This window comes from Podarcis pityusensis (genome assembly GCF_964106645.2).
Source record: "Podarcis pityusensis genome assembly, chromosome: 16".
NCBI lineage: Eukaryota > Metazoa > Chordata > Lepidosauria > Squamata > Lacertidae > Podarcis > Podarcis pityusensis.
Window position 1 is genome coordinate 11,392,955 of NC_138041.1, and position 27,074 is coordinate 11,420,028.

At 46.8% G+C, this 27,074-nt stretch overlaps 1 protein-coding gene and 1 long non-coding RNA gene across 3 annotated transcripts in view; one reads left to right on the forward strand and one right to left on the reverse strand.

Annotated features, from left to right (window-relative positions):
• LOC308465224 overlaps positions 1-27,074 on the reverse strand; it is a 192,006-nt gene that overhangs the window by 124,743 nt on the left and 40,189 nt on the right. The gene's annotated exons all lie outside the window — the stretch shown is intronic.
• Positions 90-25,787, forward strand: BSCL2 (BSCL2 lipid droplet biogenesis associated, seipin). Of its 2 annotated transcripts, XM_080984755.1 has the most exons (12): positions 90-312; positions 1,218-1,286; positions 3,927-4,565; positions 9,034-9,115; positions 11,165-11,308; positions 15,191-15,325; positions 16,263-16,360; positions 17,042-17,183; positions 18,126-18,201; positions 20,026-20,106; positions 24,108-24,191; positions 25,413-25,787. In XM_080984755.1, the coding sequence occupies exons 3-12, from the start codon at positions 4,357-4,359 to the stop codon at positions 25,571-25,573; spliced, it is 1,212 nt and encodes a 403-aa protein (XP_080840881.1). In that variant the 5' UTR covers positions 90-312; positions 1,218-1,286; positions 3,927-4,356; the 3' UTR covers positions 25,574-25,787. The 2 variants fall into 2 exon arrangements, with proteins under 2 accessions (XP_080840881.1, XP_080840880.1); XM_080984754.1 differs by lacking the exon at positions 1,218-1,286.

The following is a 27,074-nucleotide window of genomic DNA, read 5'->3' on the forward strand; positions in this document are numbered from 1 at the left end:
GGCCTGGTTCCCCTCCTCCTGCACTGCTGCTGCAGTCGCCATGGAAACGGGAGGCAGGCGGGCAGCATCAGCATCCTTCTCCCCACGTGACTGGAAGATGCTCGCAGCAGGAGCGTTTAAAAAAAAGAGAGAGGCCCGCCTCCTCCTCTTCCCTCTCCCTCCCCGCCCGGAGGATCGGCAAGGGCGGGGCCAAACCCGGAAGAGGCAGGACCAGAGCCAGTTTTTGGAGAGGCAGAAGAAATAAGAAGAGGAGGGGGAGCGAGGGGAGGAGGAGCTGCAGCCTCAAGCCGGCGCTGGAAACAACTAACTAAGGTGGTTTAATTCTCATCCCCCTTCTCCAAGTGTAGCTGGGACCAGAAGTCCAGGTGTATAATTATCTGTCCCCGCATATGTGACTGGGACCCAGGCGTTCGGGTATCTACTTTTCTTCCTCCCCCCCTACATCTATGGCTAGAACCCAGGCGTCCGGGTGTCTAATTATCCGCGCCTCCTCTTTAGTTTTGGTTGGGACACAGGGGTCCAGGGGTCTAATTATCTCCCCACCCACCCTAGTTGTGTGTAAGTAGCTTTCTGACCTCCTTTACCCACTTCGGCTGCTGTGTTTGGAACCCAGGTCCCCTTCCTTACACACGCACACCTGCTTTCGAATGAAACCTCGGGGTGCATGGCTTACTTCTCCTCAACCTGTCGTCCGTCAAATATTTAGGCAGTGGGAACTCCCCCCTCCCCCTCCTCCCCGCAAAAAACAATATGGGATGCAATTCAGAAGTGCAGAAACTTGCCTTAATCCCCTTGTTTCTGGTGCATATTTAAATCAATACCCCCTCCCCACATACAAAATGCCTTCTTTTTCACTATCGGTTTTATTGGCTGGGAAGTGCTAGAAGGTCTTGCCTTTGCTACCCTAAGCTGTGACCTGGTGTGTTAAGTATCTTTTTTAAAAAAACAAGAAGAAGATTTAGCTAGAATTGAAACTGGGCTAAGTTTTGCCTGGAGGAAACCCATTGAAATCCATGTGCTTAACTTAGTCATGTGCACTCATTTTGGTGTGGCTACTCTGAGTAGGACTAATATTGGATGGGACCAGATGTTGGGTGTTGGTGTGTGATATAGTGTGCACCTAGTTGGGAAAAGCGCACACCTTGGGCGGTTTCAAAAGAGGGTTATCAGGGCTATCACAATGTTCATGTGCTGCCTCCACTGTCTTCAAATACCAGTTGCAGGGAGTCGCTGTTGAACTCGGGTCCTGCCTGCAAGCTTCCCACTGGGGCACCTGGTTGGCTGCTGTGAGTACAAGATGCCGGACTAGTTGGGCTTTCGGCTTGATTCAGCAGGGTTCCTCTTCTGTTCTTTTGCTTATCAGAATACCTTAATTGGAGCTTAGTCTGTATAGCTGAAACTCTGGAACTGGGAGAGATACTGGTATATCTATTCTAGTAACTAGATATATAGGAGCAGAATGAAGTGGATCAGTGAGGGTTTCTGATTCTCAGTAGTTTAATAGCAAGTTTTATGTATATCTGAACCTTGGTGTTCCCCAAATATTAATGGGACTTTATATACTTGAGTGCTGTGACAAAGCTGCTGTTTAAAACCCCCAGTATAGAAATTATCTGTCACTACTGGCCTCTGTTTATCTTTCAACCTCCACGTTCCTTACTTGTATAAATGTGAGTACTGCAATAATTACCGTAGTTGTCTTTGATAAAGTCTTTCTGATCTTTTTGTGCTACTGGTATCTTCAGAGATCTGGATTATTTAGGGAAAGACTTGTTTGTTAAAAAAATTTTTAGCGTGTGATCTTGACTGTGCAATGAATGTGTCATATCTATAGGGAGGCTATAATTATAGTGTGCATGCTGGCTTCCTGATTAGGATTTCTATATTCTATTAGGAAATGTGCCCTGTAACCTGCTAAGGACTGCATTCTGGTTGTACTTGTATATTGGTGATTTCTTCACCATTCCTGGGTGTTGCTTTGACTATAATTTGGAAGAACAGCAGGTAGAAAAATAAATTTGATTGTGGCTGGCTGGCTGCGTTTTAAAGTTTTGTGTTGGAATCCTTGGTCCAGAATAACGTAAGTATAATTTGTTTCTGAATATGCTGGTTATCCCAATGGTGTTGCTTACTGGGGTGCAGTAGCTAACGACCTCAAGCTCCAGAACCAGCACTTTATATCCAGTTCTTACTTAACTCTCCAAGCAGCTATTTGCACCTGACTCTATTTGATAGATCAAAGAGTAGCAGTAAGGGAAATAAGTAGCTCATAGAAGCTGAAAGTTTGGGCTTTACTGCCTTAGAAGCTTGCCCTTTTTTCTTTAGCCACCTCCTTCTCTCTAAGTTCTGTAAACACTGGTTCTGTTCTGCATTGAGGTCTAGTTCTCACTGAAATGTCGGCTTGTGTCTGAGCTGTCGCTCTTCATCCTGCAGTAGGCAGCTTCCTTTTGAATGTATATCCCTGCATGTAGAAAGTTATGTTAAGGAAATAGTTTTACCCCAGCTTTCTAGTTTTCTGTGTGCAGGGATATTTTACTTTTGGGAAGAGCATGGGCCTTTTTCTCTGCATGCGGTTGGGGGTAGTCTGAAGTTGTGCAACCCTGATATATACCGTATTTTTCGCTCTATAAGACGCACCTAGTTTTTGGAGGAGGAAAACAAGAAAAAAAATAATCTGAATCTCAGAAGCCAGAACAGCAAGAGGGATCGCTGTGCAGTGAAAGCAGCAATCCCTCTTGCTGTTCTGGCTTCTGGGATAGCGGCGCAGCCTGCATTCGCTCCATAAGACGCACACACATTTCCCCTTACTTTTTAGGAGGGAAAAAGTGAGTCTTATTGAGCAAAAAATACGGTAATTTTTGAAGAATTAGGTCAGGACATGGAAAGCATTGAAACAGAATTGTAGAGTTGGACCGGACTACAAGGCCCATCTATCCAACCCACTGCAATACAATGGTACCTCGGGTTACAAACTTAATTCATTCCTGAAGTCCGTTCTTAACCCGAAGCGTTCTTAACCCGAGGCACCCATTCCCTACATAGGCCTCCCGCGGCCCCGGAAGCGGATTACGTTCATATCCCGGGGCAAAGTTCGCAACCCGGAGCACCTACTTCCGGGTTTGCGGAGTTTGTAACCCAAAGCGTTCATAAGTATGACGGTTCGTAACCCGAGGTACCGCTGTACAGGAATCTTTTGCCCAATGTGGGGCTTGAACCCACGACCCTGAAATGCTCTACCCACTACCAAATGCCTCATGCTCTACCAACTGAGCTGGCGGTTCCCTCACTGTGAGAAGTGAAGTTACAGAGAAGCAGGCAGAGGGCCTTCTCAGTAGTCGCACCCTCCCTGAGGAACACCCTTCCATCTTATGTCAAACAAAAAAACAACTATATGACTTTTAGGGAAGTTTTTAATATTTGATGTTTTGTTATGCTTTTATATGTGCTGGAAGCTGCCCAGGGTGGCTGGGGAAACCCAGCCAGATGGGCAGGGTATAAATAATAAACATTATTATTATTTGCAATAAATCTCTGCTATGCACTGGTGAAGGTAAGTGGTGGGCAAGGGATCAGAGATGCTGGTGTCCATTGTGATTATTGCTGTGACCTGCAATTGAAAAACAAGACACGTTTATGAAATAATAATTAGTCCAGAGGAGGATCTCAGGTGTTCCAATTCCTACATCCCATCCCTTTTCCCTGTTTGCCGTCTACCCCTTTGGTCTCTCCCAGAAGTTTGATACTCCTTGCTTGACCTTCTGCATTTCCTCTGGATCCTCTAACTCTCTCCATCAACAGGCGCCTTCCCTCTTCTGTTCACCCTTTTTTAAAATTCACCCCAATTCTGTTCCCCGCAAAATCTGGTTTCTCTGTGCTGAGATTTTCTCTGACCTTGGATTTGTCATCTTTATTTCCCCTTTCTCCAGGCACCTTCCCGCCCATGATGGCGCTGAGCCTGCCGAGTTCCTGATTCCCACGAGGACGGTGTGCTGTGTTAGGCAGCCCCGCCATCCGCCATGTGCCGGAGTCACTGACCCCCAGGCCGCCCCGTCTTTCTCATGGATATAAAGAGCCTGCAGAAAGCCAAGCGACGCAAACAGGGCAGCATGCGAAGCAGGAGCCAGAATCTATTCCCTGAGTAGGAGGCCTGGTTGCCATCCAGCTGGGAACAAGGGGAAACTTTTTACTATTATTATTTTTACTAGCCGCCTCATTGCCTGAGGATCTGCTGTTACATTCCTGGTTTTTCTCCCAGTTGCCGTTGAAGGCATCGAAGCTGCTCCGTGCATTGACTCCTGCCGGTTTGACGACTTCGTTCCGCTGGATCCCTCTCTGTTGCCTTCTCCTCCCGGCGCCATGGCGGGCAGCACCGGACCCTTCCTGCCATGGGCGCAGGAAGTGGCGATGCTGTTGATGCTCCGTGTGCGCCGGACCGTCCTGCAGACGGCCATTTTGCTCTGCGTCTTGTTGCTTCTCCTCTGGATCTCAGTCTTCCTCTATGGCAGCTTCTACTACTCCTACATGCCTACGGTCAGCTACGTCAGCCCCGTCCACTACAAGTTCAGGTCAGTTTTGAGTTGGTTTCTGTGTAGTGGTTAAGAGCTGTGGACTCGTAATCTGGTGAACTGGGTTCGCTTCCCTGCTCCTCCACATGCAGCTGCTGGGTGACCTTGGGCAAGTCACACTTCTCTGAAGTCTCTCAGCCCCACTCACCTCACAGAGTGTTTGTTGTGGGGGAGGAAGGGAAAGGAGAATGTTAGCCGCTTTGAGACTCCTTCGGGTAGTGATAAAGCGGGATATCAAATCCAAATCATCATCTTCTTCTTCCATTGCAGTCCTCTTTTGGGCCCTCCACCAAGTTAGGTGGGGTGGGGGTCTTTTCTGTGGTGGCACCTCGGCTCCAGAACAGCCTTCCTGAGAAGCTCCTCCTGCCACCATCGCTGGTGTCTTTCAAGTGCCAGGCTACAACTGTCTTAGTTTACCTGAGCTTTTTTACTAAGTGACTTTTATGCAAGGCGTTGTTTACCAGGTGGAAGAAATCATAAAAATAGACATTTAGCTGACCCTTTAAAATTCATGCAAGGGTAAACAAGTTGGCTCTGAAGTGAGGTTCAGCACCAAGAGCCTTCTGGCGGTTTCCTCACTGCGAGAAGCCAAGTTACAGGGAACCAGGCAGAGGGCCTTCTCAGTAGTGGCGCCCGCCCTGTGGAACGCCCTCCCACCAGATGTCAAAGAGAACAACAACTACCAAACTTTTAGAAGACATCTGAAGGCAGCCCTGTTTAGGGAAGCTTTTAATGTTTGATGTATTTTAATATTTGGCTGGAAGCCGCCCAGAGTGGCTGGGGAAGCCCAGCCAGATGGGTGGGGTATAAATAATATATTATTATTATTTATTTATTTATAAGCCTGCTAAATTTGTGTCGCTGCTGTTGGATGATGTGCACACAATATGTCATAGCAGTAGACTTGCTCTAGTGCAATGGTTTTCAATCAGGGTGCCGTGGCACCTTGGGGTGCCTTGAATGGTGGTCAGGTGTGCCAGGGGCAGCACCGGCCTCTGTCCCTCTTTCCTTCCCTCCCTCCCTCTGATGCTCTCTCACATCTCTACCTCCAGAGGCTTGTTCAGCTGTTTGTTGCAGCAGCCCTGGCTACAAGTTCTCCAGGTGAATGGTGCCTCTGGGGCCGGCTGAGGGGTGTTGGTTACCGGGAGGTCAGTGGCCTCGGAGTAAGTAAGCGAGTGGGCAAGGATTCCTGAGGAGAGGTGAGAGGGGAGAGGAGGTTGAGGGAACCCTCCACAAGGGAGGGTGTCCACAGAAAGGGTGAGGACTCATGGCTCAGCAGGCAAGGGTCAACATAACTGAGCTCCTGAGACGGGGCGCATTTCCCCAAAGGAGAGCCACAGAAAGAATATACAGTGGTACCTCGGGTTACATACGCTTCAGGTTACAGACTCCGTTAACCCAGAAATAGTGCTGCAGGTTAAGAACTTTGCTTCAGGATAAGAACAGAAATCGTGCTCCGGCGACGGCAATGGGAGTCCCCATTAGCTAAAGTGGTGCTTCAGGCTAAGAACAGTTTCAGGTTAAGAACGGACCTCCAGAACGAATTAAGTACTTAACCTGAGGTACCACTGTACATGGTCAAGGGAGCCATGGACTCAAAAAGGTTGAAAACCTCTGCTCCAGTATATCAGTTTCCAGAAGAGTAGCTCTATTCGTCTTTGCTGCAAAAGACTAAAGGCAAATCTTAGGAACACAGGAAGATGGGCTCATTTGAGGCAAGGTTGAAGAACGCTGGTTTGCTTCATCAGATGATGGTGCTACTTCCTCCCAAACCTTTTGGCATCAGTGTTGCTGGGGTTGGTTTTTCTCCTCCTCCCTTTGATCTTATACACACACACACCCCGAATTTTTTATCTTGCTTTTGGTGTGTGTGTGTGTATTTGCTTGCCCTGCGAGGAAGCCACCCACCGTTCTACCGCAAGGTGCTGTTTTGGGTGTGGACCTGCCCTTCTGCTGCATCTCTGCCCCAGGTGCTCCAGTCACACCTGAGGCAGCAGCACAGCCAAAAGCAGAGGCTGAGCTAGGAGGCTGAGTCGACTCGGTGACTCATGGTGAGGCACAGCAACAGGCTTTTCTGTGGCTGGGAACTAATTCTCTCAGCAAACAGTTCGGTTTTCAAACTATCCTCCCCATCTCGGCCTGCAAGCTTATATGGGTGCAGAGATTGGGGATCGCAGGAGTCAAGATCTGGATGGGGGAGGGAGAGAGCAGTTCATAAGAAGTTGCCTTGCACCATGTCAAACCATTGGTTCACCTAGACTCTGGCTGGCAGCAGCACTCCAGGATTTCAGACAGGAAGTCTTTTCCTCAGCCCTACCTGAGACCTTCTGCATGCAAAGCCGGTGCTTTACTGCTGAGCTGCAACCCTTTCACTAAACACACCTTGAGGGGCCCCAGTTCTCAGGTGGTTTACCATTGCCTGGGGTTGTATCTCTCCCAAATTCAGTGGGGGGATGGGACTTCTGTAACTGTGGCTTAGCACAAAAAAGAAGCCCCGAACAAAAAAAGCTAGGATATCTGGGCAAAAAAGTATGCCAGCAGCTTTTTGCCTTGATACGCTATTTCGTTGTTGCAGGGATTTTGTTCAGTGTGAAGTAGCACAACCCAGACACACATTTAGGCCCCTGGTGACAATGAAGCCAAGAGTCCGGCTGAGGTGAAGGCAAGGGCCTTAGCTCATCAACAGAGTGTCTCCTTTGTGTGCAGAAGGTCCCGGGTTCAAGCCCGGCATCTACCAGCGGGGCTTGGAATGCCCCCTGCCCCGCCTGAAACATTGGAGAGCTGCTGCCAGTCAGTGTAGACAGCACTGAGGTAAATGGACCTGACTTGGTCTGACTTGGTATAATACAGCTTCTATGTGGGGTGTCGCTACGAGAAAAAGTTCCAAAGCTTTTGCAGCTTTTTAGCTCAGAAAAATGTAAGAAGGGGAAGGTCAAAAAAATGATGTTTGAAAAACTGGACAGACATGCTTTTTTGCTCTCCCTCCACCTTGGATATTAGAACTCTTACATTGTTGCTTTCTGTTTTGAATTTCTTCCCACAAGTCATCCCAAAACAATTTACAGTATAGTATAATACATAAACCAGTTACATACATAAAGGTAAAGGGACCCCTGACCATTAGGTCCAGTCGTGGCCGACTCTGGGGTTGCAGCGCTCATCTCGCTTTATTGGCCGATGGAGCCAGCGTACAGCTTCCGGGTCATGTGGCCAGCATGACTAAGCCGCTTCTGGCGAACCAGAGCAGCGCACGGAAACGCCGTTTACCTTCCCGCCGGAGCGGTACCTATTTATCTACTTGCACTGGCGTGCTTTTGAACTGCTAGCTGGCAGGAGCAGGGACCGAGCAATGGGAGCTCACCCTGTCCCCTGTCGCGGGGATTCGAACCACCGACCTTCTGATCGGCAAGCCCTAGGCTCTGTGGTTTAACCCACAGCGCCACCCGTGTCCCTAGTTACATACATAAACAGCAGTTGATTGCAGATATATAAAAAAACAATTAAATATAAATACAAACGTGATACAGCACATACATAAAATCATTTCAGATCAGAGACAGATTCCAACTGTTGCCCCATCTACTCAGTTGGCAGGAGATTAAGGGGCTGACCAAAGGAAGTATTAACTCCACACAGTGTGTATATATATTTGTGGAATTTGCTGCATCAGGATTCCTGGGGTGGCCTCTCGCTTAGACAGCTTTGAAAAGGGATTAGGGAAAAAAATGAATGGGGTTGGGGGGTGAGGAGAGTTCTGTTAAGGGCCAGCAGTTGTGGTCGCTAAGTGGATCTTCCATGTCAGGAGCAAAATTCCTCCGAGTAGCAGTTGCCAGAGAGCAGCCGTGAGAGAGGGCTGTTAGCTTTGTGCCCTCCCAGAGACACTGTTGCTGTTTTGATTATTAACATTAACTTTACCACCCGCTCTTCACCCGCAGGTCCCAAAGTGGGCTACAACAATTTAAAATCTGTAAGTAAAAATAAAAAAAACCACTACATTCACAAAAACAGGGCGAGGCCTGGAAACAGACATCCCAGGTGTCAAAGGCCCAGGGCAAAGAGCTGCGTCTTCAGCATTTGCCAAAAGCTGTACAGGGAAGAAGCCAGGCGCACCTCTGTTGGAAGGGAATGCCGCAACCTAGGGGCTGCCACAGAGAAGGCCCTGTCCCAGGCGACCCAAACTTCTTAGGGAGGTGGAATTATCAGAAGGGCCTAGTCTGCCGATCTTAACACCCAGGAGAATCTGTAGGGAAGGAGGCTGTCTCTCAGATATTTGGGGCCAAAGTCATGCAGGGCTGTTTAAACATTAGCATGAGTGCCTAGATCTGGAAATTGACTGGGGGCTAGTGTTGCTGTTTTAGAACAGGGGTTATATCTAAAGGAGCTCCATCCAGAAACCTGGTCTTCGTTTGGCAGGTCTCTCAAGTTCTGAATGTGACCTTGTTTGGGATCTTTTGTCTCTCCCCCCCAGGACTGACTGTGGCCAAATTGGATCAGAACTGTGTTCTTTCCCAGTTGCCAACGTTTCTTTCATCAAGGACAGCCGGGACCGGGTAAGTTTCTGGCTTCACTGACCATTGATGTGTTTGGCGCTAAGGCTGACATGACAGGTTCATCCGCTGTTGTCTTGAATCAAACAGTGGAGATGTGGTCAAGGGAGTTGTGAAGAGCTCAAGCAACATTTCCCCCCATCCCGCAGTCTGGCTAACTTCTTAACTGGAGATCAGCACCTGAGAATTGCTGGTTAAATTGGGAACTTGACAATTTGATTTGATCAGTTAAATAATTTCAACAATTTATACACTGCTTAATCCCAGTCATGACAATTGCATATGGTGCCTTGAGCCCTTTGGAGGGAAGTACATTTTTTTAAGACTTCTGCGTTCCGTGGTATAGCAAAATCCCACAAATTCCCTTTCCCAGAGCTTGCAAGAAACTGTCTGCTCAGAACAGTTGGTTGGTGAATAACCCCTGAGCCGGATAATGTTTTAATATTTGTTTATACTGCTTGCTATAATAAAAAAATCTCAGTCGTTTTCATTTTAAAAATAGAAGTAAAAACTGTAATATTCATTGAAGTGTCCTAAAAACTAGATAAAAAGAGAACAAGGCTATATCACAGATGAGACTGAGCTGTCTACAAAATGGAGGTGAGACCCTCCTTTTACCAAAAAACTCATTTCTAAAGCTCTGAAGTGTCTTTCATCACAGTCCTAATTAATTCTTATTGGGGCACAAGTTCCCTGGGAGCAGATTCTAAGCTCTGCCAGTGTCCCAGAAGATGTGCCAGGTTTCTTTTAAGAAGTAATTTCATCACCTGCACCCCAGACAATGGTACTCCTGGAAGGCATGGGATAATTTCTTTCAGCAAACTGTCTCTAGTTTATAAGTGAACCTTAATTATAGCATGCACTAGGCCTTGGGCGCTTGGGCAGAAATGCCCAGTTCAGCATATTTCGGAAGGGCTTCTAGCTCAGTGGCTGAGCACACACTTAGCTCTCAAAACGTGCCGGGTTCAAGTCCCTGCCGATTGACATTAGGCAAATGCCATCACTGTCCTCTCTTTGTTTATTTATATTTTATTTTATAATTTTTGTTGAAAAATGAAAAGTTCAAAATTACAAGTGTACCGAGTGGACGCAAAAGAAGAAGAAACAAGGAACAGTACCCATGTGGAAAACAAAATGGGGGAAAATCACTGTCCTCTTTTTAGATGCCGGCTGAAAACTTCCTTCTGTTTCAGTAGGCCTATCCAGACATTTAAATGTCTTAAACATGTCTTTATTATGAACTGTATTTTATTATTATTATTATTATTACAGAAGAGTTTGCCATCATGGGCTCTTCTGTGAGGAAACCAGGATATATTTATTTTATAAGTAAATAAAATGGATTGTGGATATAATGCAAAAGGATATAAATCCAGGTCCATGGTCCGTGTTCCAGACAAGTTAGGACACTCTTATTGTTCCCATTTTACAGATAAAAAGACTGAGAGAACAGCACCTAGCCAGAAGCCTGAGATGAGATCTGGGCCTGGGCCAGAGACTTGTGCTCTTGGCTGCGATGCTACACCCATTATCTGCGGCCTCGCAATTAAATCTATAAAGAATTAGCGCCCCATAAAAATAAGATTATACCAGCCCACGGGTGCCTAGCCTAAAAAAGAGAGGAGCGGATTGAAATTTTCTCTAAGGCTATCCTGCCTAGTCATCGCAAGGAAGCAGAGAAGGTGCATAGCTCATTGGCAGACAATCTGCTTTGCGTGCAAAAGGTCCCCCGTTCAATCCCTGGCATCTCCTAGAAGGGCTGAGATGGGGGCTTCCTGCTCTAAAACCATGCAGAACTGCTGCTGGTCAGTGTAGACAACACTGCGCTAGATGGACCAATGGTCTCACTCAGTCTAAGGCAGCTTTCTATGTCTGTATTCCTTTCGAAGGGAAAAGAAGACTGCTGCTGCACTTAAGTTGAGTGCAAAGCCAGCCTTAATGGTTTTAAGATGTTATTTAATGAAGGACCCTAGAATTCCACTGATTAAATGTGAGGGTGTAAGGGTGTGTCGGTGTGTGTTGGTGTTTCTCTATCGCCTTCTCTGCCCTCAGGTCCTCATGTACGGCCAACCGTACCGCATCTCGCTGGAATTGGAGCTGCCAGAGTCGCCGGTCAACCAGAACCTTGGGATGTTCATGGTGGTCATTTCGTGTTACACCAAAGGTGGCCATATCATCTCCTCTTCGGCCAGATCAGTATGTCCAGGGTTTGTGGGGGAACTGCGTGGGTGGAGGGGGAGCGGCTGAGTGGTGGTTTCTCCCCAGTGACCTTTGGCGGGAGTGATGACAAGACAACTGGCCTTTTCTGCAGTATTCCCCCTCCCCGTTAATGGAACCCCTCTCCCAGGAAGCCTGCCCGGAGCCAGCCTTGCCATAATTTCAGCAACGGGCAGGTGTGTTTTTGTTTTCCCAGGCTTTGGGCAGCACCGGTGATACATACTTGAGGGTATAGGTAAAGGTAAAGGTACCCCTGCCCGTACGGGCCAGTCTTGACGGACTCTAGGGTTGTGCGCTCATCTCACTCTAGAGGCCGGGAGCCAGCGCTGTCCGCAGACACTTCCGGGTCACGTGGCCAGCGTGACGAAGCTGCTCCGGCGAACCGGCACCAGAGCAGCACACGGAACGCCATTTACCTTCCTGCTATAAAGCGGTACCTATTTATCTACTTGCACTTAGGGGTGCTTTCGAACTGCTAGGTGTGCAGGAGCTGGGACCAAACGACGGGAGCTCACCCCGCCGCGGGGATTCGAACCGCCGACCATGCGATCGGCAAGTCCTAGGCGCTGAGGTTTTACCCACAGCGCCACCCGCGTCCCTTGAGGGTATAGGGCAGTATAAAATTATTATTATTATTATTATAAATTTAAAGCATTGCATTTGTTTTTACTCTTCATGTACAGATTTTATGGTATTTTTTAGTCTGTTAATAATAATAATAATAATTTTTATTTATACCCCACCCTCCCCAGCCAAGGCCGGGCTCAGGGCGGCTAACAAGCAATAATAAAAACAAGTTGAATGATTACAACTTAAAAACAAAATTAAAATACAACATTAAAATATTGAAACATTAAAATATTAAAATGTAGCCTCATCGCAGGAGGAGAAAGGAAAAGAAAAAAGAAAGAGAGGAAGGGAATCAAATTGGCTCCAAGCCAAAGGCCAGGCGGAACAACTCTGTCTTACAGGCCCTGCGGGAAGAAATCAGATCCTTCAGGGCCCTGGTCTCATGAGGCAGAGCGTTCCACCAGGCCGGAGCCAGTGTTGAAAAGGCCCTGGCTCTGGTTGAAGCTAATCTAACCTCCTTAGGCCCGGGACCACTAGGGTGTTGCTATTTATGGACCTTGAGGCTCTCCGTGGGGCATACCAGGTGTCCATGCGGTCATTTTATAATTTGTTGTAAATTGCTTTGTGCCTTTTTTGGTGCAAAGCAATGTTCAACTTTAATAACCCTAAACATGACACAACCAGCGCTGCATTTTTGTTTTTATTTTAGGAACAAACATACCTGCATCTAACTATGTATGCAAAAAGCTTGGACTGCTGTGTCCATTCAACCTTAGCTTCTCTCCCCTTCCCCATGCTGGCTGGGGCTGATGGGAGTTGTAGTTCAAAACATCTGGAAAGCTCCAGGTTGTGTTTGTTGGGAGCAAAATGCTAGACCTGACTGCCTGACCCCTCGCTTCATGATTCTTTTTAAATATATATATTTTAAATTGAAAATTTATAATAACACAAAGAGAATATTCAAGCAAACCAGCAAGGACGAGCCATGGACAATATAAATTTGACAACAGCAACAAAACAAAAGCCTGCAAGTTGTGTGTGTATCAACAATCAAGGATCAAGTCAATTGACAAAAGCATGTTAAAGACCGTACCACCAACCCTCCAGAAAGAAAAACTGAATAGTAGGTTGCTGAACCGCTCTTGGGCAAGAATTACTAAAGGGAATAAAAGGCAGTCAGTCATCATAGAATTTATCTTTGTTAAACTCACCCCTTGTTACTTCAGTGTTTCCTTAACTTTCCACACTTTATCACACCAGCGCTGCATATTTTAATTGACAGCCACTTTACCACAAAAGTGTACAGTTTCTATTCCATCAACCGCCAAAAGATGAAGGGTCAGTGGTTTAAATATTATATTGGCTCCTCAAATCAATGAGAGTGGAGCCAATTCTGCCTCTTTCTCACGCTTGATCCTTAATAATGTCAGCAATTCAGTTACAGTGGTACCTCGGGTTAAGTACTTAATTCGTTCCGGAGGTCCGTTCTTAACCTGAAACTGTTCTTAACCTGAAGCACCACTTTAGCTAATGGGGCCTCCTGCTGCTGCCGCGCCGCCGGAGCCTGATTTCTGTTCTCATCCTGAAGCACTATTTCTGGGTTAGCGGAGTCTGTAAGCTGAAGCTTATGTAACCTGAGGTACCACTGTATTCTATTTCAATGTTAATATTATATTAAGTAATGGAAACAAAGCAGCCAAGGTACCACCCTTGAAAAGCCGTCCAGTGAACCTGATTTGCTGGGGCAGCTGGAGAAGGGCTTCTGAAGATGAGGGAATAGCACAATTCAAAGCACATTTCCGTTGTATTGGTGATGGATCCAGGCCATCTTCTCACATACGAACCTCTCCAAATGTAAGATCTTTGGAGGGGGCGGGGGGGGCTGTAATCTTTATAGAAAACAACAGCCGATTGCACAGCACATGGTCAATAGCCAAAGTGAAAGGAAAGCTTATTGATTCGTTCTCTGTCTCTGCCTGTTTTGTCTCCCAAGAGGCTTCCCCATCCCTTGGGCCTGTAGTCCCAAGTGCAGAGCTTACACTGCTTGGTTGGCTATCATCCAAAAAGCTTTCTTTTCACTTTTGGAACACACTATCTACAGCTTTTAAGGCAAGATGGGTAGATTTTATGAGGGGCAACAGCTAAGGCTAGATTAAAATATTGCGCCATGTTGCAAGCAGCCACGCTCAACAACTTTTTTTCCCCTACCACTTAAGTCTTGGAATGTGAAATAGACTGTGATGCAGAGGAACCTATGAATATCATTGGCTAGATGAGAGTTGGGGACACTGTGGCCTTGCAGATGTTGTTGGACTCCAGCGCCCATCATCTCTGTCCATCGGTCATGCTGGCTGGGGCTGATGGGAACTGAAGTCCTGCAGTACTATTGAACTACAACTCCCACCATCCCTGATGGGAGCTGGAATCCAGTATCTGGTGGGGCACAAAGTCCCCACTTCTGTACTAAATAAAATAAGGTTGCTTGACTTACATTTTGGGAACAGAGATTGGAAATGAGCATTCTGTAGTGTGGGCAGGTGTCCATGCGGTCATTTTTTTTTTTTTATTTTACCATTGAACTATTCCTAGGCTTAGAAGACGCTGCCATACCAGGTGGGATACAAAACCTTTATAAAAATCCACCCTGCACCCATCGTGGTGCACCTCCAGCGCATTGGCTTTTTTAAAATAAGAAAAAGATAGTTGGCAACCTCAGGGGTGTTTAAGGTAAAGGTAAAGGGACCCCTGACCATTAGGTCCAGTCGCGGACGACTCTGGGGTTGCGGCGCTCATCTCGCTTTGTAGGCTGAGGGAGCCGGTGTTTGTCCGCAGACAGCTTCCGGGTCATGTGGCCAGTATGACTAATCCACTTCTGGCGAACCAGAGCAGTGCACGGAAACGCCGTTTACCTTCCCGCTGGAGCGGTACCTATTTATCTGCTTGCACTTTGACGTGCTTTCGAACTGCTAGGTTAGCAAGAGCAGGGACCGAGCAACGGGAGCTCACCCCGTCGCGGGGATTTGAACCGCTGACCTTCTGATCAGCAAGCCCTAGGCTCTGTGGTTTAGACCACAGCGCACCCTCTTAAATGTTGCCCTCTTGTGGGATACTCCATTCCATTCCTCTCCCAACAGCCAGTCAGCATTCTGTGGCCATTCTCACTCTTCACTGGGCTGTTTTGGGGGAACTCCCTCCAGTTCCCTCTAATTTTTCTTTTCCCTAAAAGATGCTTTGCACTCCCTTAATGGTGACCCAGTGACCAAGCCTGCGCTCTCCCTCTCTCCTGACTAGGCAATGCTACACTACCGCTCGAGCCTGCTGCAAATGCTGGACACCTTCGCCTTTGCCAGCTTGTTCTTGGCTGGTTTCACAGAACAGAAGCAGATGCTGGACGTGGAGCTGTACTCAGACTACAAGGAAGACTCGGTGAGGGGATGGCATTGGTCTTCTCCTTGATTTCCTGCTTCCTCTAGGGAAGACTGTCACTTCCTGTTTCCCATCTCCTGGCCAGTCCTTCATACCTGACAATATTTTTCTCCTACCACCTACTGGGGTAGTTTGCCAACCTTTGGTCCCCACCCTGCACTCAGCTCTCACACTGTGGCTCCTACAAGCTGGCAGCCTTGCTCTGGGTTAGTTACCGTATTTTTCGCTTTATAGGACACACTTTTCCCCCTCCAAAAATTAAGGGGAAATGTGTGTACGTCCTATGGAGCGAATGCAGGCTCCTTGGCTTCAGCGATAGCAACGTGAAGCCTCCGAAGCGCAGAGGGAGAGCTCCCCCCGCGCTCCGGAGGCTTTGCGTTGCTTTCGCTGAAGCCTGGAGAGCGAGAGGGGTCAGTGCGCACCGACCCCTCTCTCCAGGCTTCAGCGAAAGCAACGCAAAGGCTCCGGAGCGCAGCGGGACCTCGAGTTGCACTCCAAAGGCTTCGGGTTCCTTTTGCTGAAGCCGGGAGAGCAAGACTCTCCTGGCTTCAGCAGAGAGGGAGAGCTGCTTAGCGCCCCTTCAGTGAAGCGGGAGGAGAAATGGAAGGGGCTCCGTTTCTCCTGCCGCTTCGCTGAAGGGGCGCTGAGCAGAGAGGGGAAAAAAATTTTCCCCCCTGTTCTCCCCCTCCTATGGTCCGGTGCGTCCTATAGAGCGAAAAATACGGTAGATCTCACACGATCTTGTGGGATAATCTGACTTCCTGTGAGAATTTGCTAGTGCATCCCCACAAGTTAATTGCACAAGTTAAATGCATATAAGACCTTCATTGGGGAGGGAGGGATGATCTCTTTGCATTTTGGGTAGGCACAGGTCTTTGCTGTTACACGGACACACAAAAGATGAATCGGTGACCTTGGCTTCTCTTTCTGCTTGTAGTACACACCAACAGTCGGTGCCGTGATTGAAATCCAGACCACAAAGATCCAGATTTATGGCGCTCAGCTGCGCATTCATGCCCATTTCACTGGACTGCGGTGAGGACTGTTGTTTATTATTTATATTAGCGGTTTTTTAGATTTCTTCAACATGTAAAAATACAACGGACTTGAAGTAGAAATCATTCACAGTTCTACTGCAAGGCAAAGGTGATTCACAGTTCATTTCACCCGGCAGTTGTGGTAACTCCTTCCTTGAGTAGTTTGGAAAGTTTTGAACTAATTCGGTGAACTTCGTTAAGCCAGACTAGTTCATTCTAAGCACGGAGAAAGAAGAACAGGCTTGTTTGGGCCTCTTTCCACAGCAGACTCCTGGGAGCAAATTGCAGAAGGGACAGTTGCAAAATCAATTTTTAAAAACCACAGAAAAACTATTTTTTTAAAATGTATTTATACCTCAGCCTTTTCCCTACTTGGAATTAATGGCCATTTACAGCATTTAAAAACAACCGTATAAAATACAAAGCAATACAAACAACACTAGATAAAAATGATAATTAAAATATATCAGAGCACAGGTGGAACCAGCAATTGAAACCCAGTTTGCCCTGACAGCAGCCCAGTGACTGACCCCTGCTTCTTGGTTTCCAAAGGCCTGTGTTGAATGGGAAGGATAAAAGAGAGGGAATCAGTCTAGCCTCTCTTGCGGGGGGAATTCCACAATGTGAACAATGCACCTCTTAACACCTCCCCCTTCCTTCCTGTTCTTGTCTCCCATAGATATCTGCTCTACAACTTCCCGGTGACGTCCGCCATCTTGGGTGTGGCCAGCAACTTCACCTTCCTGAGCGTCATCGTCCTCTTCAGCTACTTGCAGTGGATCTGGGGCAGCGTGTGGCCCAGAGAGTCCTTATCGATGCAGGTGAGAGACGGTGCCAAGGATTGGGGGTGAACTGCATTTTGTAACTTGTCACGGCCCTGGTTGCTTGGCCCAAAAGGAGACATGGTTGGAGCAAGCCCACCTCACCTTTTCTTAAGTCATACAAATGAACCACTCTTGCCACATATTGCTTAATATACCAACCTGTACTACTACTACTACTACTACTACTACTACTACTACTACTAATTTATTACTTATACCCCGCCCATCTGGCCGGGCCACCCCAGCCACTCTGGGCAGCTCCCAACAGAATACAGTTGTACCTCGGTTTACAAACTTAATCCATTCTGAAAGTCCGTTCTTAAACTGAAACCGTTCTTAAACTGAGGTGCGCTTTCCCTAATGAGGCCTCCTGCCGCCGGTGTCCTTCCACCATTCGGATTCCATTCTTAGACTGAGGTAAAGTTTGCAAACCGGGACACTATTTCTGGTTTTGCAGAGTTCGCTAACCGAATCGTTCGTAAACAGAGCTGTTCTTAAACCGAGGTATCACTGTATTAGAAACACGATAAAACATCAAACATTAGAAACTTCCCTAAACAGGGCTGCCTTCAGATGTTTTCTAAAAGTCAGGTAGTTGTTTATTTCCTTGACATCTGATGGGAGGGCGTTCCATAGGACAGGTGCCACTACCGAGAAGGCCCTCTGCCTGGTTCCCTGTAACCTCACTTCTCGCAGTGAGGGAACCGCCAGAAGGCCCTCGGAGCTGGGCCTCAGTGTCTGGGCTGGATGATGGGAGTAGAGATCACTTAATATACCATCCTGTACAAATGAGTTACAACCAGCACAGTATACACTTCCCTCCACCCCTCAGCTGAGTCTCAGTAAAAGAAATCTAAAACTTGGGAGTGTTCAGTTACCAACAAAATTCTGATTTCTGTCCTGTCTTTTTTCTCTCTTCCCCACCCCATCCCCGGGTAGTTATCTGGCCGGGAAAGATCCGGAATGCTTCAACATTCAGAAGACGTCCGCCGACGGATTGTGGTCCCTAAAGAAGGTACCGTGGAATTGGGAGTCAATTTCTTTTAGGGCTGTTTTGGTGGCACCTTCCCAGGTATGGAGCTTTCCCTTATCCAGTTGTTGCTGGACTCCCAACTCCATCAGCCCCAGGCAGAATGGCCTAATGGTCAGAGATCACAGGAGTTGTAGTCCGGCAACATCTAGAGGCCCCTGCACCGGCTACTCCTGTCTTAGGCCACATTCACACCATATATTTAAAGCGCTATGGTATCACTTTAAATAGTCATGGCTTCCCCCAGAGAATTATGGGAGCTGCAGTTTAAGGGTGCTGAAAGTTGTTAGGAGAGTTTTGTTTTCCCCACAGAGCAACTATTCCCCCAGTGGTTCAACCGTCAACCCTTCTTCACAGGGAACTCTGGGAATTGTAGCTCTGTGAGGGGAATAGGTGTCTGCTAACAACTCTCAGCACCTTTAACAAACTACAGTTCCCAGAATTATTTGGGGGAAGCCACCCACCAGTGTTTAAAGTGATATCATAGTGCTTTGAACGTATGAGAATCATCAGCTGCTGATGTTTTCACGTTCTTCTGTTTTCTGGTGAAGACTTTTTGTTTTCCCCTCTCTGAAATTTATTTTTGTTTTCACACTTCATTAAACAGAACAAAGCAAACTTCAGCGAGTGCATTGCAAATTTCAGAGTACAACGAATCTTCATTTCCTTTCAACTATATATATATATCTATATATATATATATATATATATATATATAGCAGCTGAGTCCAGCGTTCCTCACATTTGGTTTATTCATTAGAATGACACCTCTCTCTCAAAAGAACTTTGGGATGTTGGCATTCTAAAAATCGCCCTTCTTTTCAGTGCCATTTTAATAACTCTTTAGCATCTTGTATATCAACATTTCAGGCTCTTTTTTATGGCATTTGGGATATGTCTGCCCTTTACAAAGTTCTTTTTTTAAAAAAATATCTGGGGTTGGGCTGTGGCATCATGCCTGCTGTTGGTTTAAATCTCTGCTCTGGTTCTTGCCTTGTGTTTTTGTTGGATTTTAGAGAGGGTTTTAGTTTTGTTTTGGCATAGCATGGATTTTGTTTCAAAATTGTTTTGACTTCCTTATGTGGGCATCTGCCCAGAGGACTGCAGGGAAAGTGATAAATAAAAGGGGCTAAGTTCTGAGCTTTACCTGAGGGTGCAAGGCTGCAGGGCCCAGGTTAGTAATGGTTGAAAACCCATTCTCTCCTCTTATTATGAATTTGTTTAGCAGCATTTTTTCAAAACAGAAGTCAAAACAGCCACTGGCATTTCAGGGTAGCGCTCGACAAAGCGTTGGGTTGCATCCAGCTGACGTTCTACTCAAAAGTAGACCCACTGAAATGAATGCGCCCAAAGTTGGCCATGTCCATTGATTTCACTGGGACTGGTCAGAACAGGACTAACACTGGATATGACCCACCATTCCTGGCAAGATTGAAATGGTTAGCTGTGAGGCTATGCGACTGTTTTTCAGGTAATAATAATAATAATAATAATAATAATAATAATAATAATAATTTATTATTTATACCCCACCCATCTGGCTGAGTTTCCCCAGCCACTCTGGGCTGCTTCCAATCAAGTGTTAAAAACAATACAGCATTAAATATTAAAAACTTCCCTAAACAGGTACTCTTTTTAAATGTTTTAAATGTGTTTTTATTTCATTTCTAATTGTTTCACTACTTTGCTTGCTCACCAGGGTTCCTCTTTGGGAGGAAGGGCAGGATAGAAGTTTGAGCAAAAGCAGCGGTAACAATGCAACAAATAAAATTATTTTGAACTCTTTTTTTGGTTGCCTTTCTTCTGCAGGCTCTGAGGAAATAGAGGCTGCCTCACGTCAACCTGAGGATGTGGGGGCTGATGAAGAGGAGGACGAATTGTCAAGAGCAGGTCTGCACTTTTTTTAGATGCTCTTTCGCCTTTTGGACAATCCCTTTAAATATATATACAATTGCTCTTCTGGATCAGACCAAAGGGCTAGATGGATTAGGAGTTTGTTGCCCACAGTGGCTGGCCAGCTGTCTTGGAGGGGCTAACTTGCTGCTTTCCCCCACTTCCCTTCTAATGCCCACTGCCCTTGAACTCCAAGGTGGTTTTGCTTGGCTGCTGGAATGTGTCTTTGAACTCTAATGATGCCTCTCACTTGCCCGGTTGGAATCTATACAGTCATACCTCTGATTGAAGTTGCTTCAGGTTGAACACTTTCGGGTTGCGCTCCGTGGCGACCCGGAAGTAACGGAATGCGTTACTTCCGGGTTTTGCCGCTCACGCATGCGCAGATGGTCAAATTGATGTCACGCACATGTGCGGAAGCGGCGAATCGTGACCCGCGCATGCACAGATGCGGGTTGCGTACGCTTTAGGATGCGAACGGGGCTCCAGAACGGATCGTGTTCGTATCCAGAGGTACCACTGTACAGTCGTATATCCATTTGACTTCCGAAACGTTCGACTTCCAAAGCACGGCTTCTGATTGGCTGCTGGAAGCTCCTGCAGCGAATTGGAAGCCCCGTCGGACATTTGGCTTCCAAAAGAACATTCAAAAACCGGAGCAATCGCTTCCGGTTTTCGATTGTTCAGGAGCCGGAACGTTTGACTCCCAAGGCATTCGGGAGCCGAGGTACGACTGTACAGGGAACCGGGCCTGTGCAGAGTGGGGGGCAGCTGTACACTTGCTCCGGGCCTTAGAGGGCTAAGCTGGGCAGGGGGGCCTCTAGGGGCCTGCCAGACTGTACGTTGTCATGCCAAGAACGCCATGGGCCTCTCAGCAGACTGGGGACTTCCATCCCGGGCCTCAGACAAGCTCTGAACAGGCCTGCAGGGAACGCTGGTGATTTGGGATGGGATGGAGTAATCGGGAAAGAGGCTAGCTGGATCCTTGAACAGGAACATTGCAATATTTTTTGTTTCCAGCTCCACTCATCTAATTCTCGTTTTCAAACCCGTGTGCTTATGATGTTGTACATGGTCTAAAGGTAGATAAAAATGACCTTTTTAAAAAAAGAAAGAAAGAAAGAAAATATTTATTTGATCAAAAAGATATAATTGATTAGCAAATAAAGATAAAACAATGTGGTTGTTTGAAATTAAACACACACAAAGCAATAAACAATTAAGGATACTAGAGGACAAACAAAATAATTCCTTTTCAACTAATGACAACTACCGGTAATTATTTTGTTAGGATAGCAGTGTTCAAATGCCTCTGGCAAAATATGCTATTACTCAGAATTTGTTTCAGTTTCAGGTGTGAATTATGGTAAGACCTTGAGGACAACATCTTGATATTTATTTTTTAAAAACATTTTATTATTATTTTTTAAAAGTGCATGTTACTACACGTCCAGTATCAGTTATAACGATCATACTTTTTCTCATGGATTGTGAACGCAACAGTTGATATCTACTTAAACCACACTTTCTTCCAAGTAGTTTCACATACACCCACACCCCCTCCCAATGCATGGTGAAATCTCGCTTAGTAATTAATTCAGTATATTTATTAGTGGCATTATTTGTATTCAGGTGCCTCAAAGCAATTTGCACGCACACAATGAAATAACATTTAAATCAGATGAAAACAGCAGCAAACTGTTTAAGATACTTATCTGAAAATATATTTTAAAGTGACAAGCCCTACCCACCCCACTGAGTTGGCGAGATGTGGCTACTCTCTGTTCCCTTCCATGCATGATGTCATTATGATGTTAACATTCTTCAGAAATTAACCTCTGGACCAATTTCTCAACATAACTTGTATCTGGATCTTGTTTTCACCCCATCTGGACAGGCACTGCGCCAGCTGCCTTAAGATTTCGTAATTATACACAACATGAAATGGCCCTGTCTTTGGTTTTTATCTTGAACCCACTGAAAATAAATTGGGTAATCTTGTATTGTAGTGTGTGAAGGGCGAAACCTCCTCTCCTGCAGCCCATCCCTGGGTCTCTGTTCAAAGTTCATGGTTTTAAAAGCCTTGGACGTGCCCCTTCACCTGCTGGCAAGTTGCAAGGTCCTAGTTGTGTAAGCTGTCCATACACACACACGCAGAGTGAGAGTTGTCTTTCTTTGTACCTTCTTCAGCTTTATGATATCCAGAGCCAAATCTTAAAACCCTTTTTAAAAATAGGTTTTTATTAGCTTTTTGCACAAAATTTGACATTGTTCATTTCACTGTCAGTTTAATAATTTCTTACGTTTGGACTTCCTGTCCTTACATCCATAATGTCCCTGTTGCATTCCTTTTATCTGCTGCCATAACTGCCATTTATTTTCTGTTGTATGACAACTCATTTATTCTAAATAATTTTAAATTTCAAATTTGAACTAAATTTTAAATTCCAGTCTGTTTGCTATAATGCAGGGACAGGGAATCATTTTTGTCCCCAGAGCCGCATTGCCTTCTGGGAGCTACATGGCAGTGGTGGAGGGGCAGCAAATTTAAATGTTTACCTTTGTGCGGTGGGCTGGTTTCTATATGCATTCATGCAACCCCCCTCTATCTCCATCTGGACGAGCAAGAGGCATTACTGGAGTTCAAGGACCCGTTCCAGACAGGCAGAAAATACTGAAGGAGGGTGCGAAGTGAGGCTGGCAAGGCAGGTGGCCTCAGGATTGTGGCCTGAGGCTCCCCACCTCTTCTGTACAGTGGTACCCCGGGTTAAGGACACTTCGTTCCGGAGGTCCATTCTTAACCTGAAACTGTTCTTAACCTGAAGCACCACTTTAGCTAATGGGGACTCCCACTGCTGCTTCGCCGCCGTAGCACAATTTCTGTTCTCCTCCTGAAGCAAAGTTCTTAACCTGAGGTAATATTTCTGGGTTAGCGGAGTCTGTAACCTGAAGCTTAGGTAACCTGAAGCGTATGTAGCCTGAGGTACCACTGTAATGGGTTGAATGAGGGCCAATAAGCCAAGATTTGATATTCCGCTCTACAGAATTCCCTGCGGGTTGGTGGTTCTCATGTCCAGGCATGAGGCAAACAACTTACTCTTTTAAATGAATTGTGTCACCCTGTTCTTGGAGTCAAGTGGTACAGGTCAGGTTGTAAATAATGATTTTAAAAATCTAAAGGTGCAGAAAAAGATGACAAAGGAGGTGACAAAAAAAACCTCTCTGGGGAAGGGCCAGAACATTTGTTCTGCTTGCAGAAGATCCCAGCTTCAATGCCTGGCATCTTAGCCATAGCTCAGCTGGTTACAGCATGGTCTGATGACACCGGGGTTATAATAATAATAATAATTTATTATTTACACCCCGCCCATCTGGCTGGGTTTCCCACAAAACACTAAAATACAATAACCTATTAAACATTAAAAGCTTCCCTAAACAGGGCTGCCTTCAGATGTCTTCTAAAAGTTTGGTAGTTATTTTTCTCCTTGACATCTGATGGGAGGGAGTTCCACAGGGCGGGTGCCACTACCGATAAGACCCACTGCCTGGTTCCCTGTAACTTGGCTTCTCGCAGTGAGGGAACCGCCAGAAGGCCCTCGGCCCTGGACCTCAGTGTCCGGGCAGAACGATGGGGGTGGAGACACGGTTTGTCGGTTCGATCCCCGTCTGGGACAGCTGCGTATTCCTGCATTGCAGGGGGTTGGACTAGATGATCCTCAGGGTCCCTTCCAACTCTGATTCTATGATCTCCAGACAAGGCTGGGAACGACTCCCTTTCTGAAAGCAGCCCTGGGGAGCCCCTGCCAGTCAGTGTAGACGGTGCTGAGCAAGATGGACCAGTAGACCAACTCTGTGTTGGGCAGGTTTTCTATGAGGGCGTTCCACGAATGGGGTATTCTGCCATGATTTCCATGCCATCTTAGACACTCCCTCTTTTCAACACACGATTTCCAGCCTACAGGCCTGGCTTGATTTTCTTCCTCTTGCTTCTGCAACAGTTGCTGAGATGCAGGCCCAAAAGAGCAATCTGGAGAAACCTGATTCTGGGACAAGGTCCAGTCTGGACAATGGGATGAGCGAAGGTAGGTGGCATGTCCTGGTCCTCACCTGAGTTTCCTCCACCCCCCTCCTGGATCCATGTTTTGCATGCAGTATATAACAATAAACAAGGAGACTGCAGAGCTAAAGGGACACACACATATCTACTTATGCATGCTTTCTTGGGTGGGGAAGTGTGTAAATAAACCTCTTAACTGTTGTTAAGGTGGCATATAGCCTGCTATACAAAGGTAAGCATAGCATAAGACTCTCCTTCCTTGGAGGTTTTTAAGCAGAGGTTGGGTGGCTTAAGGCAGGGGTCAGCAAACTTTTTCAGCAGGGGGCCGGTTCACTGTCCCTCAGACCTTGTGGGGGGCCGGACCATATTTTTTTTGGGGAAAATGAACGAATTCCTATGTCCCACAAATAACCCAGAGATTACATTTACTCATGTAAAAACACGCTGATTCCTGGACCGTCCACAGGCTGGATTTAGAAGGCGATTGGGCCGGAGTCTGCAGTAGGGCTGAGCGATAGCTGGTTTTCAGCATCGTGGTATATCACCAGCTAAACATCGCAATATACTGATACATCGCAATGTCTGAAATAAGGATGGAGCTACATGGGGGCACTGGCAACTTCACAGTTTTTCTTCCATTCTGATTTTTGCCGGTACCTGCTCCTCTGATTTGCTGCCCCCTGCAGGAGAGAGCTGAGCCTGCCGAGTTAACATAGGCTGGGTTCACGGTTTTTCACACATTGTGATTTTTGCATAGCAAATTCACCATTCACGATATATTGTCAGGTCAAAAATTATGAAACCAATATAACGATACGGACTTTCAAACCAGTTTTGTATAGCGATATATCACCCGGCCCTAGTCTGCAGCATCTGTTTAAGGTCACAACCGGAAAATTTCGCGGGGGGCAGTGGTGCCAGTGGTGCTTTTATATTGTCTTGCAGAGCAGTCCTAAGGTGGAAAAGAGTCCTAGAAATGCTGTTGATATTGATTTCATTCTAATCATGTTGCTTTTAAAATTATTCTTATATTGTTATTACTACTATTAGTGTTATTAATACTAATAAGATTAAAAACTAATGCTGCGGTGTTACATTTAGATTAAGTTAACAGTCAATAGCTGAAACTGAGCTGTGAGCCCCAAAGGCATGCCTCCCGCCCTCCTGTTTGAAATGCCTGGATAACAGGGGCTTCTCTCCAACATGTGAATACTGATTTATCTCCCGTTTGCTTATTCATTCGCAGAGACAGAATTTGAGTCTGTGGACAATTCCACGCTGCTTGCTGAGGCCAACTTCCCAGCCCCTTCCCGGGAGGGGGACCCCTCAAGCCTGCTGCCCCCGGGGGCCAGGACCCTCACGCCAGGCTCAGAGATCCGGCAGAGAAGTACTTGCTCCAGTTCCTGAAAAGGGGGCGGGCGGGTTTGTTTGCGGCCGGACGAGCCCCTCCTCAGCCTTTTGCACTGCTCCCAATAGCTTGCACCCACCACAGGCCTTGCTCTCCAAAGGGAGCCTCTGCTCCCAGCTTGTGTTTACATTCCAGCTCCTTTTTCTCTCCCCCACCCCCTACACCTCACCCGGAGACACTGTAACTTAAAATAAAGATTTACCTGCTAACAAATTAGTTGCCAGTGTATTGCAAAAACTCTGTGCTGGAGAAAAGCCATGCCGTGAATTCTTGTGTACTGGGAGGTGGGTTTGGGGTTTTTTAAGCCATGTACACCCTGGACTAGATTAGAAGCCTAGGATGAGTCTTAGGACCTCTCCACCCTTCCGTTTGTGTGTGATTTCTAGGTCTGTGATTTGTAGGCACAGGTAGCTGAGATTCCAGCATTGCAGGAGTTTGGACTAGATGACCCTTGGGTCCCTCCCAACTCTATAATTCTGCGATTTAGGGATGCGGGTGGCGCTGTGGTCTAAACCACTGAGCCTCTTGGGCTTGCTGATCGGAAGGTCAGCGGTTCGAATCCCCGCGATGGGGTGAGTTCCCGTTGCTCGGTCCCAGCTCCTGTCAACCTAGCAGTTCAAAAGCACGCCAGCACAAGTAGGTATCACTGCAGCGGGAAGGTAAATGGCATTTCCGTGCGCTCTGGCACTCGTCACGGTCCTCTGTGTGCCAGTAGCGGTTTAGTCATGCTGGCTACATGACCTGGAAAGCTGTCTGTGGACAAACACCAGCTCCTTCGGCCTGAAAGCGAGATGAGCGCCACAACCCCATAGTCCCCTTTGACTGGGCTTAACCGTCCAGGGGTCCTTTACCTTTTTACCTTTTTTTAATTCTACAATTTATTAATTTTGTCCCAGAGCTTTTCCTGGGAAAACTTGCTGTTTACCACTGATTCGGACGTCAATCAGGTTTTCCGTAGATCAACGTTTGTTCTGATTCAGTAGGAAAACCACAGGGTTGAAAAAATACCTGCTCAGATCATGCACCCAGTGCCTCGATTCTGCAGCACAAACAGAAGAGTCGATGAGCCCTTAGGCCTTTTCTCCACTATGCACTTAGAGCAGTATCATCCCACTTTAAATAGTGCTGGAGCTGCGGTCAACATCGGAGTGCACTGCCTTGGCTTCCATGGGAAAGGGGTTCAGGGGGGCCGAGCAGAGGGGGTGGAAGAAGCTTCCGCCCCCTCAATATTGGTGTGCAGGGGGCCGAGACATCCATCCCCTGCCATTGTCAGGCAAGTGCCTGGAAGCTGGACAGGGGCTGAGACAAGCAGAGAGGGAAGAGCGTCCTCTGCGTGCGCCCCCCTCCCATGGGGCGAAGCTTTTTTGTCCCACACGTACTTTTGAGGAACACCAGAAAGCTTTTCCAGAAGGCGCTCTCTGCCAGGGATGCACAGGGTGGAGCATCTTTGCCTGTGCGTCCCTTTCCAAAAGGGCTGGGGGGTGAGTGGGTGGGCCAAGT

Excerpts from the sequence above, each read along its gene's own strand:
- BSCL2 (XM_080984755.1), top strand. The coding sequence starts at position 4,357 with ATGGCGGGCAGCACCGGACCCTTCCTGCCATGGGCGCAGGAAGTGGCG. Across the intron at positions 17,184-18,125 it reads GAGAGTCCTTATCGATGCAG|TTATCTGGCCGGGAAAGATC; the intron begins GTGAGAGACGGT and ends ATCCCCGGGTAG. Across the intron at positions 18,202-20,025 it reads GATTGTGGTCCCTAAAGAAG|GCTCTGAGGAAATAGAGGCT; the intron begins GTACCGTGGAAT and ends TTTCTTCTGCAG.